General features: G+C 46.6%; 1 protein-coding gene across 2 annotated transcripts in view; it reads left to right on the top strand.

The window, feature by feature from the left end:
* Positions 1-17,792, top strand: part of LOC137421561 (uncharacterized) — an 86,967-nt gene that overhangs the window by 44,772 nt on the left and 24,403 nt on the right. For both annotated transcript variants that reach the window (XM_068107749.2, XM_068107739.2), the window contains exons 6-9: positions 30-214; positions 1,601-1,719; positions 9,838-10,065; positions 13,434-17,272. In XM_068107749.2, the coding sequence (XP_067963850.2) occupies positions 30-214; positions 1,601-1,719; positions 9,838-10,065; positions 13,434-17,272 (4,371 nt within the window). The remainder of the gene's footprint in view (positions 1-29; positions 215-1,600; positions 1,720-9,837; positions 10,066-13,433; positions 17,273-17,792) is intronic.

Here is a 17,792-nt window from a genome sequence, read left to right as displayed (position 1 = left end):
TCGGTCAGCATTGTTTGCCTTTCTCCTAGGGGAGAACTGCTTTAGATGGAGCATGGCGGGCTCGATCGTGTCCTCGGTGTGGCCGGGCATTCTCATCAAGACAGACCCTGCGTGCTCATGCACATTCACACCTCCTTGCCACGTTGGTACAGCTGCAACCTGCCCGCTCCCACAGCTGTGATCGCTGCTCCTTTGCCACGGCACTACGTTTCCGGTACTACAATGTGCCCCACAGACCTGTATACAATTATTATCGAAACTCTATCACTTCTATACAACAACACAACAATAGGCATTTTAAAAGGCCATTTTCCCTGCAAGAGCGGGGGTTAGCCTTGCGGTCCCCATGACAATGTTCTCCATTTTGCCCTATTTTCTGCATCTCCCCTTGTTAACCCCCTTGCCCGCATTTCTTCTTCGACCATCTTTAGCCAAGTCTTTCTCGGTCTTCCCCGTCCTCTACTTCCTTCCACATTTATTTCCATCACTCTTCTCAACCAGTCACTTTCATCCTTCCTCAACACATGACCAAACCATCTCAAACTGTTTCTCTTCACAGCATCCATCACAGGCTCTATTCCCATCATCTTTCGCAATTCATCATATGTCTTCCTCTCTTTCAACGATACTCCACACATCCACCGAACCATTCGCATTTCCACCCTTTCCAGGCTTCGTTGCTGCTCTACGTTCATTACCTATGTCTTGCTCCCATAAATCATAACACTTCTCACACATGCAGCATACACCTTTCCCTTCAGCTTCAACGACACTCCCCTCCTCGTCAGCATGCCACTCAGTTCCCGAAACTTCTTCCATGCACATCTCACTCTGGCAACCGTTGCTGAGTCTGATCCACCTTCTCCATTCAGCATGTCTCCTAGGTAACAAAATGTTTTCACACCTTCCAGCTTCACGCCGTCTCCAAGATCCAACTCAACATTTCCTCCATCTGCAGCTCCCTCTGTGCACACCTTACACTTGAATGTAGCTGCCACACTGGTTAATGACCCTCTCAAACCACTACATTTTTGATGAACCCACTCAGCGCACATTGTACATTGAATCGAGTTCACTTCTATAAAAACCACCTTTAGAGGCCATTTTTCCCCGCAAGCGGGGGTTGGCCTTTTTCGTTGGTCCCCTTTTTGAAGCAATGTTTTACGGCCGGATGCCCTTCCTGACGCCAACCCTTTTTGCCGCCTTTAACGACAAACAGGGAATTACCAGTGAACTGGTCCTCAATTAGCCGACCTCGGAAGGATGACAGGCTGAGTCAACCCCCCTGGCGTTAATTCAGCGATCGACCGGGATTCGAACCCAGGATCCTAGGATCCTAAGCCGGCACCCTAGCCGCTAGCCCAACACCAGGGTTTCACTTCTATCGAGTTCACTTCTATCGAGTCGAGATCGAGTATCGAGTATCGAGTATCGAGAGTAACGAGATCGAGAGATCGAGGAATCGAGTTCACTTCTATGTTGACTTTTAATAGTACACGACTAAATCTCTCACCTGCAATCTCAAGCAACTAATAGATTGTGCAGTAACCTTTCTTTTAATTTGTATTCCATATAACATTTCATGATCTTCCTTCTCCAGGCTGGCAAGACACAAGCAAAACACCCATCCACCGCCACCCTTTTGGCGATGCCCACATTGCCCATTGCGTGCACCTAATCCTTGGCACCTGGCTGGGCACTGCCATCGGGTACACAGAAGTGAGTGAGCCATAAATGTTGCCTTTGATAATATGTAGATTGAAGTGTTGCCGATTTTGTTCTGTACACAAGTGGACAATTTCTCTTTTCGGTGTTTTTTGTGTCATTATGTGTTTGTTACTTGCAAAATCGAAGATTTTTCAAGTATATTCGTCGGTTGCGTTTGTTATTCTGTCTGTCTGTTTGTCACTCGCCTACATGTCACAATTCTAAACCGATCGTCATGAAACTTCACTAAGTTGTGGAGGTCGTCACAATTGAGAAGCCTATTGATTTTGAGGTCAAAGGTCATCTGGAGGTCACATTTCTAAAATCGCCATTTTTCATCCGATTGGCTTGAAAATTGAACAGCATTTGTACATTGAGTCAATAAATAGGGAAACCAAATATTTTTGAGGTCAAAGGTCAACTCAAGGTCAAACTTCTAAAATCATCAATTTGTATCCTATGAACTTGAAAATTAAACGTGTATCGCTGATTTGGGAAACCAACTATTTAAGGTCAAAAGGTCAAAGGTCAATTCAAGGTCAAACTTCTAAAATCGATTTTCATCTGAAAAATCAGCAATTTTCATCCTATTAACTTGACTTGGCGTCAGGAAGGGCATCCGGCCATAAAAAAAAACATTGCCTCAAACAGGGAACCATGATTGTCATGGGGCCCGCAAGGCTAACCCCCGCTCTAGCGGGGAAAAATGGCCTTAAAACGATCATTCATTCATTCAATAACTTGAAATTTTAACAGCAATTACATAGTGTATCACTGATTTGGGAAACCAGCTATTTAAGGTCAAAGGTCAACTCAATGTCAAACTTCTAATATCAATTTTCCTATAGAGTCCTCATCAAGGCCAGGCCTTAATTAAAATAACTGCATTGATAAATGTGAGGAAAGGGAAATAAAAAAGTGATAATGTAAAGGTGAGGAGTAAAAATGATGAAGTAAAGTGTGTGATGTTTGCTTGTAAGAAAGAGAGGTTGAAGCTAGCCCGGTAGCTATAGTTTGAGTGAGACAGAAAATAAGACCAGCAATCTTGACACGGAGAGTGTAAGATGGTTCCAGGTACAACTTTAACGCCCCTAAGTCTGAACAGTAGTGTTACCCTGAGCGGTTGCCGTCTAGAACCTACTACCTAAATGTGTGTGGTACGTTTGTGTACTTAAATTGAAAGCAGGCCTCGTTTGATTGCAACCTCTAACTAGAACTAAATTTGTTTCTCACATGATGTTTCTGACTCCTCTGTGTCTCTCCCACGTTATTCTCTGTTGTTCTTTGACTGGTCTCCCCTCAGTCATAGAGGTGGTGGTATTGTGTATTGTCAAGAAGTGCATGGCTAATTGGCCATTTTCCTCACTCACCCCTCCTAGCCTTCTGGAATACCTATGGCTGTATATGCATGCCTCTCTGTAACCACATAATGTTTGTATGTGTAGTATATCGTCCACACAACAACGACTACTCTCAAGACACCTCTGTTTCCTCAATCATGAATCAACTCGTAATCACGCATCCCAACTCTTTCTCATCAGTGGTGATTTCAACGGTCACCACGCCAGCCGGCTGAACGTTCACTCCACAGCAACCAGCCATGGCATTGCAGCAAAGGCCTTCTGTGACTCTGCAGGTGTGGGTTTGACCCTCTCTGCCGGTGTCGGTAGCTTCAAAATCTCCTTTACCCAACCCATCCCATTCTGTCCAAATCTTATCTCGACATACTCACTGTCGACTGGACTCTGTGTCCTTCTCACCCGAAAAAGTAGAGAACCTTCTGACTGGACGTGACCATGTTTAGGCGGCTGGCCCTAGTTGACATCACCCCAATGTTCTCGAATTCTGCTCTGCTGTTATTGCTTCCCCTTTGTCTGACCTATTCAGTCTGTCCCTCTTTGGCCACCTCCCTTCTGCATGGACATCAGGAAACCTCATTGCTGTTCCCAAAAAGAATTAGGGTGTAAAAACACCCACGTCTTTCCCTTTTTTTCCTTTTTTGTTTTTTTCCAACAGCCTGATCTCCAACCATTTGTTTGGATTCCGTCCCTATCAGTCGACTCTGCACAAGCTTCCGCTCCTTTCTCAGCAATAGTTACAGGCCTTCAATTTCAAACAAGAGGTTCCAACAGTCTGTTTCCTGGGCATATCTCGGGCATACGATACAGTGCGGCATCCTGCTTTGCTTGCCAAGCTCTGCCTGGTGGCAAAGAAGGCTGAAATCATTCCTTGATTTCTGATTTCCACCACTTGCACATTCAACATGTTGCCATCAATGGAATCCTCTCCTTCCCTCTCCCATCAGAGGCTATCTTTAGTTGCCCAAGGTAATGTTTGGACCGAGTCTTGTAATATATATATATATATATATATATATATATATATATATATATATATATATATATATATATATATATATCAGACTTGGCATTCAATATGGAATTTTCTTTTTTTCTTGACTTGGGTTTACTTTCTGATCTCAGTATATCAATCTGGTGAGTTTCTTTTACCCTTCGGTGATGTCTTTGTTGAAAGAACCATGTCACTGATTGTCTTTTGCAGCAAGAAGTCAATAACAGGATTATATCACAGGTGGCGTGACAAAATGTAAGGACAGGTACATTTGACGACTGGCTTCACAATCGGGTATATAAGGGTTGTTGCGTTCTGTATTAGTGGAAAACAACTGCTGCACGTCTACAAAAGTTATTGCCGCTTCCTCTGGAGATGGTCCGTCAACTTGACAATGCTGTTTGTCATGGAGTGGTGGCTTTACGAAATTCTGGCATGAAACAGCGTGCTATTGCTCGGCAGTATGGCATCACTCAAGGTCAGGTGTCAAAGATCCTGAAACGAAATGCTCAGAGGGGTGTCCCTACTCCAATACCGAGGCCAGGACGTCCATGCAGAACCACAAGGAGAGATGATCGCCAGCTGCACCGGTTCGTCTGCAATGGCCGTACCAAGTCAGCTAATCGGCTTAGGGCTGAGTGGCAGCAACTGACAAATGTGCCTGTATCCAGAAGGCTAGTCAACCAACGACTGGTTCAAGTAGGCTATCGTGCCAGGCGTCCCCTGAGAAAGCCACGCCTGACCAGACAACACAGCCAGCGCCGATTGCAGTGGGCCAGAGAGCACCGTCAATGGCAGCCAGGACACTGGAATCACGTGACCTTCAGTGACGAGTCTAGATTTCTGGTCTATCGTCAAGATGGCCGCGTCCGAGTGCGCAGACAAGTGCATGAAGCCCACAACGAAGATTGTATAGTGCCAAGAGTCCGAGGTGGTGGGGTGACCGTTTGGGCTGCTTTTCATGCAGGGTACAAAACTGACCTGGTTGTTCAGAATGGAAACCTGAACCAGTTCAAGCACAGGGCCATTCTGGAAGAAACATTGCTTCCATTTGTTCGTGCAGCCTTTCGAGGAAACTTTGTCTTCCAAGATGACAATGCACGGCCTCATCATGCTCGCATGATCTAACACTTTCTTGCTGACCATGGTGTAGAGCATATGGAGTGGTCTGCCATGTCCCCGGATATGAATCCGATAGAGAACTTGTGGGCAGAATTAACGCGTTAAATCGACAACTTGGACCAGCAGCCTGCCTCTGTGCATGAATTGCAGCAGTCTATTGTCACTGCATGGCAAGCGATTCCTGTCCAAACCTTGGCAAATCTCATGAACAGCATGCCTCGACGTGTACGTGCTCTCCTGAATGCTCGTGGGGGTTACACGAAGTACTGAACTGTAATTTTACTGTCTGTAATCCCAGTCATAATTTAGCTTTTGTTTTTGTTGAAATTTTTTTTGGCTAATGTGCAAAATAAAGAGTTACTTCTGGAAAACGTACAGAAGTTTAACACAGTACTGTCCGTGAATTGAGTTCGATATCGGTTTACATCACTTTCAAGGATCAATTTATTTGCTTTGAAATGTCAAATGTGGTTTTCGTTTCTTTTAAAGGTCACATTAATAAAATCTAGAATAATTTCAACATAATTCCAATGAACTTTTGGTTCTAAGTCATCTTGAAAAGTAAGTTCACCCCCACAAAAAAAAATATTCCATATTAAATGCCAAGTCTGTGTATATATATATATATATATATATATATATATATATATATATATATATATATATATATATATATATATACAGTGAAACCTTGACTTACGAGTTTAATTCGTTCTGTGACCGAGCTCGTAACTCAATTTGCTCGTTTCTCAAATTAAATTTCCCCATTAAAATGCATTGAAATGCTATTAATCCGTTCCAGCCCGCCAAAAAGCACACCAATTTTTTTTGTTACGTGTTTTTAAATAAGAAAAATGTACTTTATAAATAACAAATAATGTATAAACAAGCACGACCTCGTATATACTGTACGTAATAACTAATAAGCGGCGTTACGTGCGCTGCTTGTAAACAAGGAGGAAGCGGACAACGCGGTAATTTGTAAGAGTCTTTATTCAAGAGCTCACTGTAACACTGGCGCGCTCCGGGCTGCGCGCCCGGTGTATATCCTGAGGCCACGCCTACCCCTCGGCGTGGCCCCCGCCCACTTGGTGCGCGGAATGATGTCACCACACCAGTGAGCTTCCGTGTCCGCCACAATGTAAAGAAATAAACTGGTTTTATTAAGTGTATTTACCTTGAAGATCAGACGAAGATGCTGACGGAGGTGGAGGAGATAACTTTTGCCTTTTTCGCCACACTTTCCTCGCTTTCACTTGCAGGGCGTTTCAATAAAAACCTGTCCAGCGAGGTTTGTTTCTTCCTCCCTTTCAAAATGTTTCGACCGTACTGCTACGATCGTACTGCCTCGCCAAGTCGACAACACGCACACCTCGCTCATGTTTTTCGACGATTGCGTGTTTTATATCCAAGCACATCATCCTCTTCTTCTTCTCAGTACTGCCCTTGGCACTCAATTTCTTAGGACCCATGGTTAAAACTAAGAAAATTTCCAAAATAACCAACATGCGAAAACAAAGCAGCAATACGGCAGAGATGCTTGCACGGCAAGATAACCACGTGACCGGAACCCACCTGGTGGCGGGTGGCGTAAGCTCCAAAATAACCAACATGCGAAAACAAAGCAGCAGCGATATACGGCAGAAATGCTTGCACGGCAAGATAACCACGTGACCGGAACCCACCTGGTGGCGGGTGGCGTCAGCTCCAAAATAACCAAAATGCGAAAACAAAACAGCAGCGATATACGGCAGAGATGCTTGCATGGCAAGATAACCACGTGACCGGAACCCACCTGGTGGCGGGTGGCGTCAGCTCCAAAATAACCAAAATGCGAAAACAAAACAGCAGCGATATACGGCAGAGATGCTTGCACGGCAAGATAACCACGTGACCGGAACCCACCTGGTGGCGGGTGGCGTAAGCTCGTAACTCAGATCTCGGCTCGCACCTCAAAGCAATAAACCGCCCGAGCGACGGCTCGTATCTCGGAAAACTCGTAAGTTGGTGCACTCGTAAGTCAAGGTTTCACTGTATATATATATATATATATATATATATATATATATATATACACACTCAACCCTCTGCTATCGCGAACTCGGCTATCGCGTTTCTTTGCTATCGCGGCTACCTAAAAAACTGCACAACACACGACTATCGCGCCCCAACTACGTGCTATAGCGCACCGGAAATGGTGGAAAGGGTGCTACGTCATCACCGAGCGTGGGGAAAGAGAAATCAAGGGATATCAAGAAGAGGAAGAACTTAACTTACGCTCAGAAATTCGAAATTGTGCAGTTGATAGACAATGGTGAAACAAAGCGAAGTGTTGGAAAGAAATTTGGGATAAATGAGTCAACAGTGCGAGGTATTTACCAAAACCGTGATTATCGTACGTCAACGTCAACTCCCTCCGCCAACGCCAGATTAGTCAGGTTCACTATGTCAATAAATTATATTTCGTTCAAAATCATGGTAGATTAGCAAACCTATACATTTTTGGAAAGGTTATAGCATAAGGAAACTAAAAATCAATGTTTACATTTGGAGAGATACCTGTATGGCGGTCATTTTGGATTTTCAAAATGGCCACTGTAAAATACATATTTTGTTCTATTTCTGCCTCTAATTACCCTAAAAACTTTTAAAAATATACTAAACCTATATTTTCAGGGACAAGGAATCCAATGAAAGTATCAAATTAGTGCTATGGGGAATGGTAAGACACGAATCAAAGGTTTTGAATTGCAAAATACTGTCTTTATATTCGCGATAAGTTGCATAATCAAATACATGTTATCATTTTGTACAGGCAGTTAATAACATCAAAATGTGTCACAATAATTCATATCACCAAACATACACAGGCAGTCAGCAAAATCATATATACACATGCAGTCAGTATAACTTCACATCTACACAGGCAGTCAATGACAAAATATACACAGGCAGTCAATGGCATCAAACATACACGATTACAGAATATGCCATTTAGAGTTCGTCATCACTGTCCTGTGTATAGTATCCGACAATATAGTCCGCATCATTTTCACAGTCCGTTCCACACAAGCAAAGGTCAGTCAAATTGATTGGCAAATCGAATGGGTCGAATGGTCGATCGAATCGAATCGATCGAATTGGTCGAATGGTCGAATGGTCGATCGAAGCGATTGGTCGAATGGTCGAATTGGTCGAATGGAATTGGTCGATTGGTCGAATTGGTCGAATTAGTCGAATGGAATTGGTCGGAATTGGCAAATGTAAACATTGATTTTCAGATTTTCCATGTAATAACGTTTCCAAAAATGTATAGGTTTGCTAATCTACCATGATTTTGAACGAAAAAACATAGTGAACCTGACTAGATCACCAAATTCTTACGGCCAGATTCGGCGTCAGAACAAGTCTAATCGGGGGACATTAGGGTAACCGCAGGGGGTGGGGGGGGGGGGAGCACAAACTGCCGTTCGAGACCTCAATCTATGATGTAAATGCTTGATAATAAGAGTTTGCGGTCAACAAGCAACACACCAACCAAGTTCCAATTTAAAAACATGCTGCAAAGTCTCTCTCTTTCACACACACACACACACACACACACACACACTGCACAAAATATAGCCGACGTGCAAGTTTGGCGCCAAAGGCTTGACCTGCGGGTGGGTGTGGGGGGGGGGGAACAATAACTCATTTGGGTGGGCATGGCCCGCGAATGCCCCCCTATGACGCCGACCCTGCTTACGGCGTCGCAACGAGGCACAGCCGTCTGTCTTTGACGAGCCCTCTGATGTTGAGCGCTTCTCTGGTGCTTCAGCTGACGCAATCCTGGACGAGTTAGAGGCACATAGTGGTGGTCAATAAGACTCCACCCAAGCCTCGGAACCTACCCAACCACCTAAGCCCCTCATCGTTCCCAAAAAGGTAAATAAAATGGTAAAAAGGTACTTTTTTCCAAATTTTATTTTTATTTACATATTGTGATTCTTGTTTTAATGTTTCCTTGTATGTTAATGTTTCTTTATATGGTAGAAACACTTGGTAAAAAAGTGGCAAAAATAGGTTAAATATGTGGTCAACTTGGGGGTCCTGGTACCAATTAGAATTATTACCATACGTTCTTCAGTTCAGCTATCGCGATTTCGGCTAACGCGCACCGAAAGCGGCACCAATTAGGCGCGATAGCCGAGGGTTGTATGTATGTATGTATGTATATATATATATATATATATATATATATAATTTTTTTTTTTGGACCTAGTCCAGGCCTTTTTGTTCTGTGAAGAGACAACTTTTTACATTTGTCTTGTTTCAATCCAAGCGGCTGGTTGTTCTGCTTTTGTTTCCTTCTGTGTAGCCCCCATCTCGAGTGGCCCTCTGGCTTTGTGGCTTGACATCAGAAAAAAAAACATTTGGGCAAATCTCATGTCATCCTAAAAGTTCTGTATTAGAGCCCTTAGTTACATGGTTGAAGGACAGATTTAGGACTATGCAGTTTACTGGTGTCATTGGAATATAACTCAGGTTTTTTTGGGGGGGGGAGGGGGCTCTCGAATGTTTTGAAAAGAGAAATATTTTACTTCCCCTGATAGGTTGGAAGACAGAAATCGTTATCTAAAAGTAATATCACATTATGCTTTTGCTTCTCTTCTACAGCTCCACGGATCTGGTGCTGTTCGTTGTGCTCATATGCCACACTTTATCATGCTGCCCTAAACCACCATCACCAGCGTCACCATAACCAATTGTCACGTACACAACAACCTAATACTTCAACAGTTTGTGTCCAGCCCCCTAGCTCACAGCTACTCGGCACGTGTCCGACCAACCTTCTGCATAGCTCAAAGCCGTCTGGCATGTGGCAGTCAAGCAGTTCTGTGCCAGGTATCTATTGGTATCGACCATATTCATTTCAAACAAGTTTTGGCCACAATTACATGATAACTTGATCTCTTATTTTTTCATACATCAGGTTACTTGTATTTTTATAATTCACCTTTTCAACTTTGTTGGTATATTATTTTTTAAATGAATGCAATTTTTATTTGTTTATTGTGTAAACAAATGTAAAGCCAAAATTCATGACGTCTGCGTCATGTCGTATTCAGAGTCGGAAGATCCCTTTTTTGTTTAATTTATCTCGCTTGACTGTATCCTCACCTTTTAACTGGTATTTAGCAGGGCAGAGGCGATGTGTTAATGTGGGAGACGACGCTTCTTGTTTACAGGTCATGCAGCATTTGCTGTTATGGAACCTGATCTGTGCCTCCACAAGTTAGGAGGTTCGATTTTTAAGTCATCTTATCTCGATTCTCGAAGAGATTAACTTATAAAATGGGTCGTGATGTCCAGATGTCTGTCCGTCCATCTGTCCGTCGGTCCGTCCGTTAACTTTTTGCTGCTCCTCCCTTGTCACCCAGCTGATTGTTCTGAAACTTGATACATGAATACATGACAGTAGCCCACAAAATCGCTCATGCTTCAATTTTTCGATTCCAGATCATGGGGGCTTCCCAGGTGGGTTGGGGGGGTGGGGGGGGGCTAGCCTGAAAATTCTGTTACCGAGCTAGCCTGAGAACTAGTCATGGGATTTTCACCAAACTTGGTATAATGTATTATGATGCATCGATGAACTGATTTGATTTTGGAGTCAAGAGGTCAAAGGTCAGAGGTCATATTAAGTTACAATTATTTTGGTATCGCGACAACTTAAAAACGGCTTAAGGGATCTAAGTCAAACTTGGTACAGGTATGTATGATGATGTAAAGACTAACTGATTCAATGTTAGGGTTAATAGGTCAAAGGTCAGAGGTCATGTTAAGTAAAAATTATGTTACTGGGCCAACTTGTGAACCAGTGATGTGAATTGTAACAAGCCTGTTGTAAGTATATATGATACAAAGATGAACTGATTGGATTATGGCATCAAGAGGTCAGATGTCATGTCATGTGACAAGTTGAACGTAGCACGCTGTACAATGTGATCATGTACTCATACATACCGGATGATTAATTATGTATCGCAGATAGTGGAGGTTGATAACACCGAGCAGAATTTATTCGAAGAGTTTGTCTTTGAACGCATCAATAGAGGTGTCTGCCTGTGAGCTCCAGTGAAGAAGATAAACAACAAGTTGTTTGTGGCTGAAAATAAGAAATGTCCTATACAGCTCAAAGACAGCACTGTTGATTGAGAGAAACCAAAGATTTTCTTGTTGCCAATTACTGTCAAATTGATTTGGGTAAGGGGTTCCTGTGAATTGTGGCTAGAAGAACTGCCAGGAGAGGGAGTTGGAGTTAAAGAGGTGAAGCTGCATGAGTGTTGATCCCTGCAGGTGCCACGCATCTGTGAGATGGTCGTGATTACTGATAGCATGATTGGCAGCTGGGCCCATGGTGAGTTATTGGGTCTCATGGAGTTATTGGAGCCTCAAGTGGTTCAAGCATCGTTGACTGGTTGTATTCTGGGAACTACACAAAATGGGACAGTGGTATGGCGCTTAATATGAGCACGGAGACGCTACTCCTGAGCAGAGACATGAAAGTAGCCAGATGCACACGAGTTGCAGAAAACAGCGGCTACCACTGCAGAGGGGATTCCACCTGCAGTCACAGACATGGCAGTAGTATATACAATATAAAAATAAATAGCCCCGACTGGGCTGACTGTCATCTCTTGAGGTTGAGATTTGGGAGAACCCCTTGGTGAGCGAAAAATCGAAAATTCTATTACCGAGTTGTCCCGCAGACCATCAAGTAGAAGGGCTGCATCGGGTTTCAGAGCAATCGGTTGGTAAATAAGGGAAGAGTAGGGATCCTAAGTGTCAGTGGGGTAAACACCAATCCAGACATCACAACTCATTTCATAAGTTCATCTCTTCGAGTTTCGAGATGGAGATGACCTAATGAGCAGGTAATGTGCACGTCAATTCAGATGCATTCTCTCAATGGTGCTGCCTGGAACATTACTCTAGCTTTTGTGGAGGGGTGGGATGTGTGGAGGGCAATAAGGAAAGGCACAATTGGCAGATGAGCAGATTGAAATCTTCTTTTATACTGCTCAAGTGAAGAAGAACATATTACCTCGACCCTCCGACCGCCATTCTCTGAAACTGTCAAGAACCCTCTGGTGGCAGAATCTTGCAGCCGTTGGCCTTCCTTTATAGTAAAGTGTGGTTTGTCATTGGATGAACTGACATACCTATACTTGTTTTGAGGTTAAAAACAAACGGCGGAAGAACTGAGGGAATCAAAGTCTTCATTGAAGCTGTTTCCGGAGGAACAGAATGCCTTGTAATAGGGTCTAGACCTCTTTGTCATAAGTTGTGTTGAGCTCGCTTTGCTCCACCGAAACCAATTAGGTTTGCTGTTGCAGAAGAATCGTGATTTCCCGAGTTGGTGTACACGTCACTACATCTGGCCCAGCTTGGTGTGGGGTTCCTCTCGCCCCATGGGATTTTACTCATTTGTCCATGATCCCTTTCTTGTCTTTTTCTATTTGTACGTCCATGTTTATATTCGAGCCTTGCCTTGCAGCCGAAGGGTTAAGTGAAGGTAGGTAAGTGTTAAGCATAAGTGGATAAGAAGCTTTTTGTAAACTTACACATTCTTTTTCATGTCATCCTTAATTTATAAGCTAATTGATTGTTCAATTAAATTTTGCTCGAATAAAAATGTACTTATTAATCAACAAAAGTTGATAAATAAGTAAAAATTGTTTATTCGACCATGTGCACAGACTGGTGTTGTTGCCCCCTAATCTATGCTTCGATGGCAGATGTGCAACAATGTATAGGTTGTCCCATAAATCGATAACCCTCTTTTGCCGAGCTGCATATCGCGGAATATTTGATGAAAATTGGCGCAAGAGAAACCTGCCGGGAAGGGAAGTCAGCTGACGTGCGCATCCTCAATTCTTTTGTTTCTTTTTTAAGGGCCAAATGCATGGGGTTATCAGTTTTGTCCATCTTTTTGACGCCAGAAATATGCGTTTTCATCAAAATATTCCATAATCTACAGCTCGGCAAAAGGAGGTCATTGGCTTGTGGGACACCCCATATATTTGTAAAGAGAATTGCCGAATGTCTGCAAACATTATATCTGATCTAATCAGTTGCCAGTGTAGGTATAACTATAAGTATCTAATCTTAAGGAGAATTGCAGATTAAATACTCGATTCTGCTGAAAACTATTGTTTGTAGATTCACATGTACCTTTCTTCTATACCACCCCCACCCCTACCTATCTATAGGTTGCCATGACCTTCCTCCCATACTACCGGTGATGGGAGATGAAGGTGGGGATCGTGAAACATCTGCTGATTCGCCACCACTCCTTATTGCACAAGAACTTGGGAAGGAGCAAGTGAAAGATGTCGTAGAAGGGACACCACATTTTGTTCAAGAGTTAAAAGACAATGAACCGAGGAACAAGGGTGAGCGTTTAAAGCCATTGAGAGGGACAATCATTCCGAGAAAAATTGGAGGGCTTCTGCACAGGGTGGCAGATGATAAGATGGTGAAAAAGGAGAAAGTAACAAAAAAAGAGAAGACTAGGGATGGTGGTTGGGGTGCTGTGGTGGGAGAAAGGTTTGTGTTGGCAGGACAGAGAGTAGCAAAATTGGAAGGTGCAAGGTCACCTGCACCGACACCGAATATGGCGGCTACCACTGCAGATGGGAATACACCTTTGGGCTTGGATGACAGCAGGATGTATGCCCTTGTGGGCTCTGATGAGAGCAGGATACGTGCCTCTGCAGGCTCTGATGAGGGTAGGGTAGGTGCCCCTGCAGCCACTGATGGGTACAGGACATGCACCCCTGCGGCCTCAGATGAGGGCAGGGGGCGAGCTTGTGCGGTCGGGAATAAGGACAGGGCGCATGTGTGTGAAGCCGTGGATGAGGGGAGGGTATGCGTGCCTGTGGCCTCGGATGAGGGTATCATGCGCATGCCTGCTGCCTTTGATGAGGGGGTGGTGCATGCGCTTGCTGCCTCTGAGGAGATGGCACTTGCGGCCTCAGAAAAGGGGATGTCTCATGCGCCTGCGACCACTGAAGAGGGGACGTCTCGTGCGCCGATGACAACGGATGAGGGGACGTCTCATGTGCCTGCGACAACGGATGAGGGGACGTCTCGTGCGCCTGCGACAACAGATGAGGTGATGTCTCCTGCGCCTGCGACAACGGATGAGGGGACGTCTCCTGCGCCTGCAACAACGGATGAGGGGAAGTCTCGTGCGCCTGCAACAATGGATGAGGGGACAGCTCGTGCACCTGTGACCACGGATGAGGGGACAGCTCGTGCACCTGCGACCATGGATGAGGGGACGTCTCGTGCGCTGACGACAACGGATGAGGGTACGGCTCATGCGCCTGCAGTCTCGGGTAAGGGTACGTCATGTGCGCCCTTGGGTGAGGGTACGTTGTGTGCGGCTGCAGCCTTGGGTGACGGGAAGACGCATGCACCTGCGGCCTTGGGTGATGGTGCATCATGTGTACTTACTGCCTCGAGTGAGGGTATGTCACGTGCACATGCGTCCTTGGAAGAGGGGACGGCAGATGGTGCAGCCTCGGATGAAGGGACGGCGGATGCGCCGTCGGATGAGTGGATAGCGGGTGCACCCTCAGATGAGGGGACGGAGGGTCCACCTTCAGACGAGGGGACGTTGTGTGCACCCTCTGCCTCCGACGAGTGGACAGCGTGTGCGCCCGCGGTCTCTGACGAGGGGACGGCGCGTGCGCCCACGGTCTCTGACGAGGGGACAGCGCATGCACCCACTGTCTCTGATGAGGGGACGGCGCGTGCACCCACTGTCTCTGATGAGGGGACGGCGCGTGCACCCACTGTCTCTGATGAGGGGACGGTGCGTGCGCCTACTGTCTCTGACGAGGGGACGGCACGTGCGCCCACTGTCTCCGACGAGGGGAAGGCGCGTGTGCCCACTGTCTCTGACGGGGGGACGGCACGTGTGCCTGTGGTCTCTGACGAGGGCACGGCAGGTGCAGCCTCGGACGAGGAGATGGTGGGTGCAGCTTCGGCTAAGGCGACGGAGGGTGCGCCAGTGGCTTTCGAGGAGGGGACGGTAGGTGCACCCGCGGTCTCCGAGGAGGGAACTTCGTGTGCGCCCACGGTCTCTGGCGAGGGGACTTCGTGTGCGCCCACTGTCTCTGACGAGGGGACTTCGTGTGCGCCCACTGTCTCTGACGAGGGGACGGCGCGTGCACCCACTGTCTCTGATGAGGGGACGGTGCGTGCGCCTACTGTCTCTGACGAGGGGACGGCACGTGCGCCCACTGTCTCCGACGAGGGGACGGCAGGTGAGCCCATGATCCCTGATGAGGAGATGGCGGGTGCGCCTGCGGTCTCTGACGAAAGGACAGCAGGTGCAGCCTCGGACGAGGAGATGGTGGGTGCAGCTTCGGCTAAGGCGACGGAGGGTGCGCCAGTAGCCTTAGAGGAGGGGACGGTAGGTGCGTTGGCGGTTTGTGACGAGGGGACATTGAGTGCGCTTGCTTCTGCAGTCTCTGACGAGGGTACGGTAGATGCGCCCGTAGCCTCGGACGACGTGGCGAACTCGGGTGAGGGGACGGCGGCTGCACCCTCAAAAAAGGGGGTGGTGGGTGTGGCCTCGTATGAAGAGAAAATGGTTGCGACCTTGTACGAGGGGATGGCGGGTGCGTTCTTGGATTGGGGGACGGCTGGTGCGGTCTCAGACAAGGGGAAGGTGGCTGCGACCTTGGATGAGGGTATGGCGGGGACGGCCTTGGAGGAGGGGACGATGGGTGCATCTGTGGTCTCTGATGGGATGGCGGGTGCTCCCACGGCTTCGGGCGAAGGGACGGTAGGTGCACCCTCATTCTCGGATAATGGAACAATGGATGCTCCTTCGGAGGAGGGTAGTCCGCGAGCGCCTGCCCCCTCTGACGAATGGAGGCTGCGCACACCTGCCGCCTCGGACGAATGGAGGCAGCATGTGCCTGCTGCCTCCAACGAGTGGAGGCTGTGTGGGCTTGCCTCCTCGGATGAGGTGAGGATGCGAGCACCTGCTGCTTCAGACGAGATGGGGCCACGAGTGCCTGCCTCATCGGACGAGGTGGGGCCGCAAGTGCCGACTGACGAAGGTAGAGTGGCTGCAGATTTGGAGAGGGTGACTGCTACGGACGTTTGGAGGTTGCCTGCGGATGAGGGGAGGGTAGTGGGAGTTGTGGACAACGGGAGTGCTCTGGCGAACTATGGGAATGTGGCGGCGGACGACGAGAGTGTGGCAGTGGACGACGATGACAACAGTCAGGTGGTTGCGGACGACGACTATAGGGCGGTGGCGGAGGTTGACGACTGTAGGGCAGTGGCGGATGTCGACAACGGTCGTGAGGCTGTGGAGGCCGACAAGCGCAAGGCGGCTGCAGAGGTAGACGAGGGTGGGGCTCCTGCGGAAGCCAACGAGGGCAGGGCGGCTGTGGAAGCCGGCGAGGGCATGGTGGCTGAGGAGGACGGCAAGGGCAGGGCGGCTGCGGACAAGGTGAGGGCGGCATCAGCAGACGAGGAACGGAAGACTGTAGACATGGGGAGGGCTGACAATGGGAGTGCAGCCATGGCTTTGGACGAGGACAGTGTTGTAGCTCGTTTGGAATTGTCCGCTGTGTTTGCCGATGTAGAGAGTGCAGCAACAGCAGATGAGGAGTTTATGGCAGAGGAAAATAATTGGTTGACTGAGGATAAAGGGTGGACAAAAATGGAGAACTTGACAGCGAGTGAGAGTATTGTGGACAGTGAAAGAATGCTTATGACATGGGAAGAAAGGAATTTAAAAGAGGATGCAGAGAGAACACCTGTGGTAAAAGCAGAGAGTGGAGAGAATGTGCAGGACGTGAAAGAGAAACTGGAAATAAATCAATGTCGTTTTGGCAAGAGTCGAAATGATGGAAGTGAAATTGATGGAGTAATGAATGTTTGTGCTCTGGGATTAGAAAAAGGCAAAGGAGTGCTTGAAGAAGACAAAGGAGCTGATCGACTGCTATTTCATTGTCTGCTTTGTGGGCTTGAGTCTCACTGTCGCCAGCTCACCGAGGCCCACCTCAAAGAGGAGCACAAGGTGAGTTTTGGAGAATATCACAAAACAATGCTAGCTCTCAAAAAGCGAGCAAAGCTGCCTTTGCAACATAGAATAGCCAATGAATAGTCGAAAAGTGGTAACCTTTTCACCATATAACATATAACAATCATGTGCCTGAGGCCACATCTACTATATAAGGGCCGTCAGTAGTGTAATAATGTTGCTTCTGGGACACCTCCGTTTAACATGGGAAATCCCTATCTAATGTCATTTACCCCCTTGTCTTTTTCAAAAATCATAAACACCTCTATTTCTCCCACCCTCATCTTTATGAACCTTTTGTCTGTAGTACCTATCCTTAATGTTGTTCATTAGACCACTCAAACACTACAAATATTTGTTTTCTCTTATAGACCTATCATCCTTCTTCTACATATCATCTGGCAGATTAATCTTTGACCCACTCAAACATTGACCCATTCACTTCCATATTAATTCTTTCCCTCCCTCATTGCCCCTAAACACCTATATTTCTCTCACCCTGTTCTTTACGAACCTT

The sequence above is a fragment of the Myxine glutinosa genome, chromosome 1 (assembly GCF_964187855.1).
Source record: "Myxine glutinosa chromosome 1, kmMyxGlut1.1, whole genome shotgun sequence".
NCBI classification, from domain to species: Eukaryota; Metazoa; Chordata; class Myxini; order Myxiniformes; family Myxinidae; genus Myxine; species Myxine glutinosa.
Note: the sequence above shows the minus strand (reverse complement) of the source record. Positions and strands in the feature narration are given on the sequence as shown.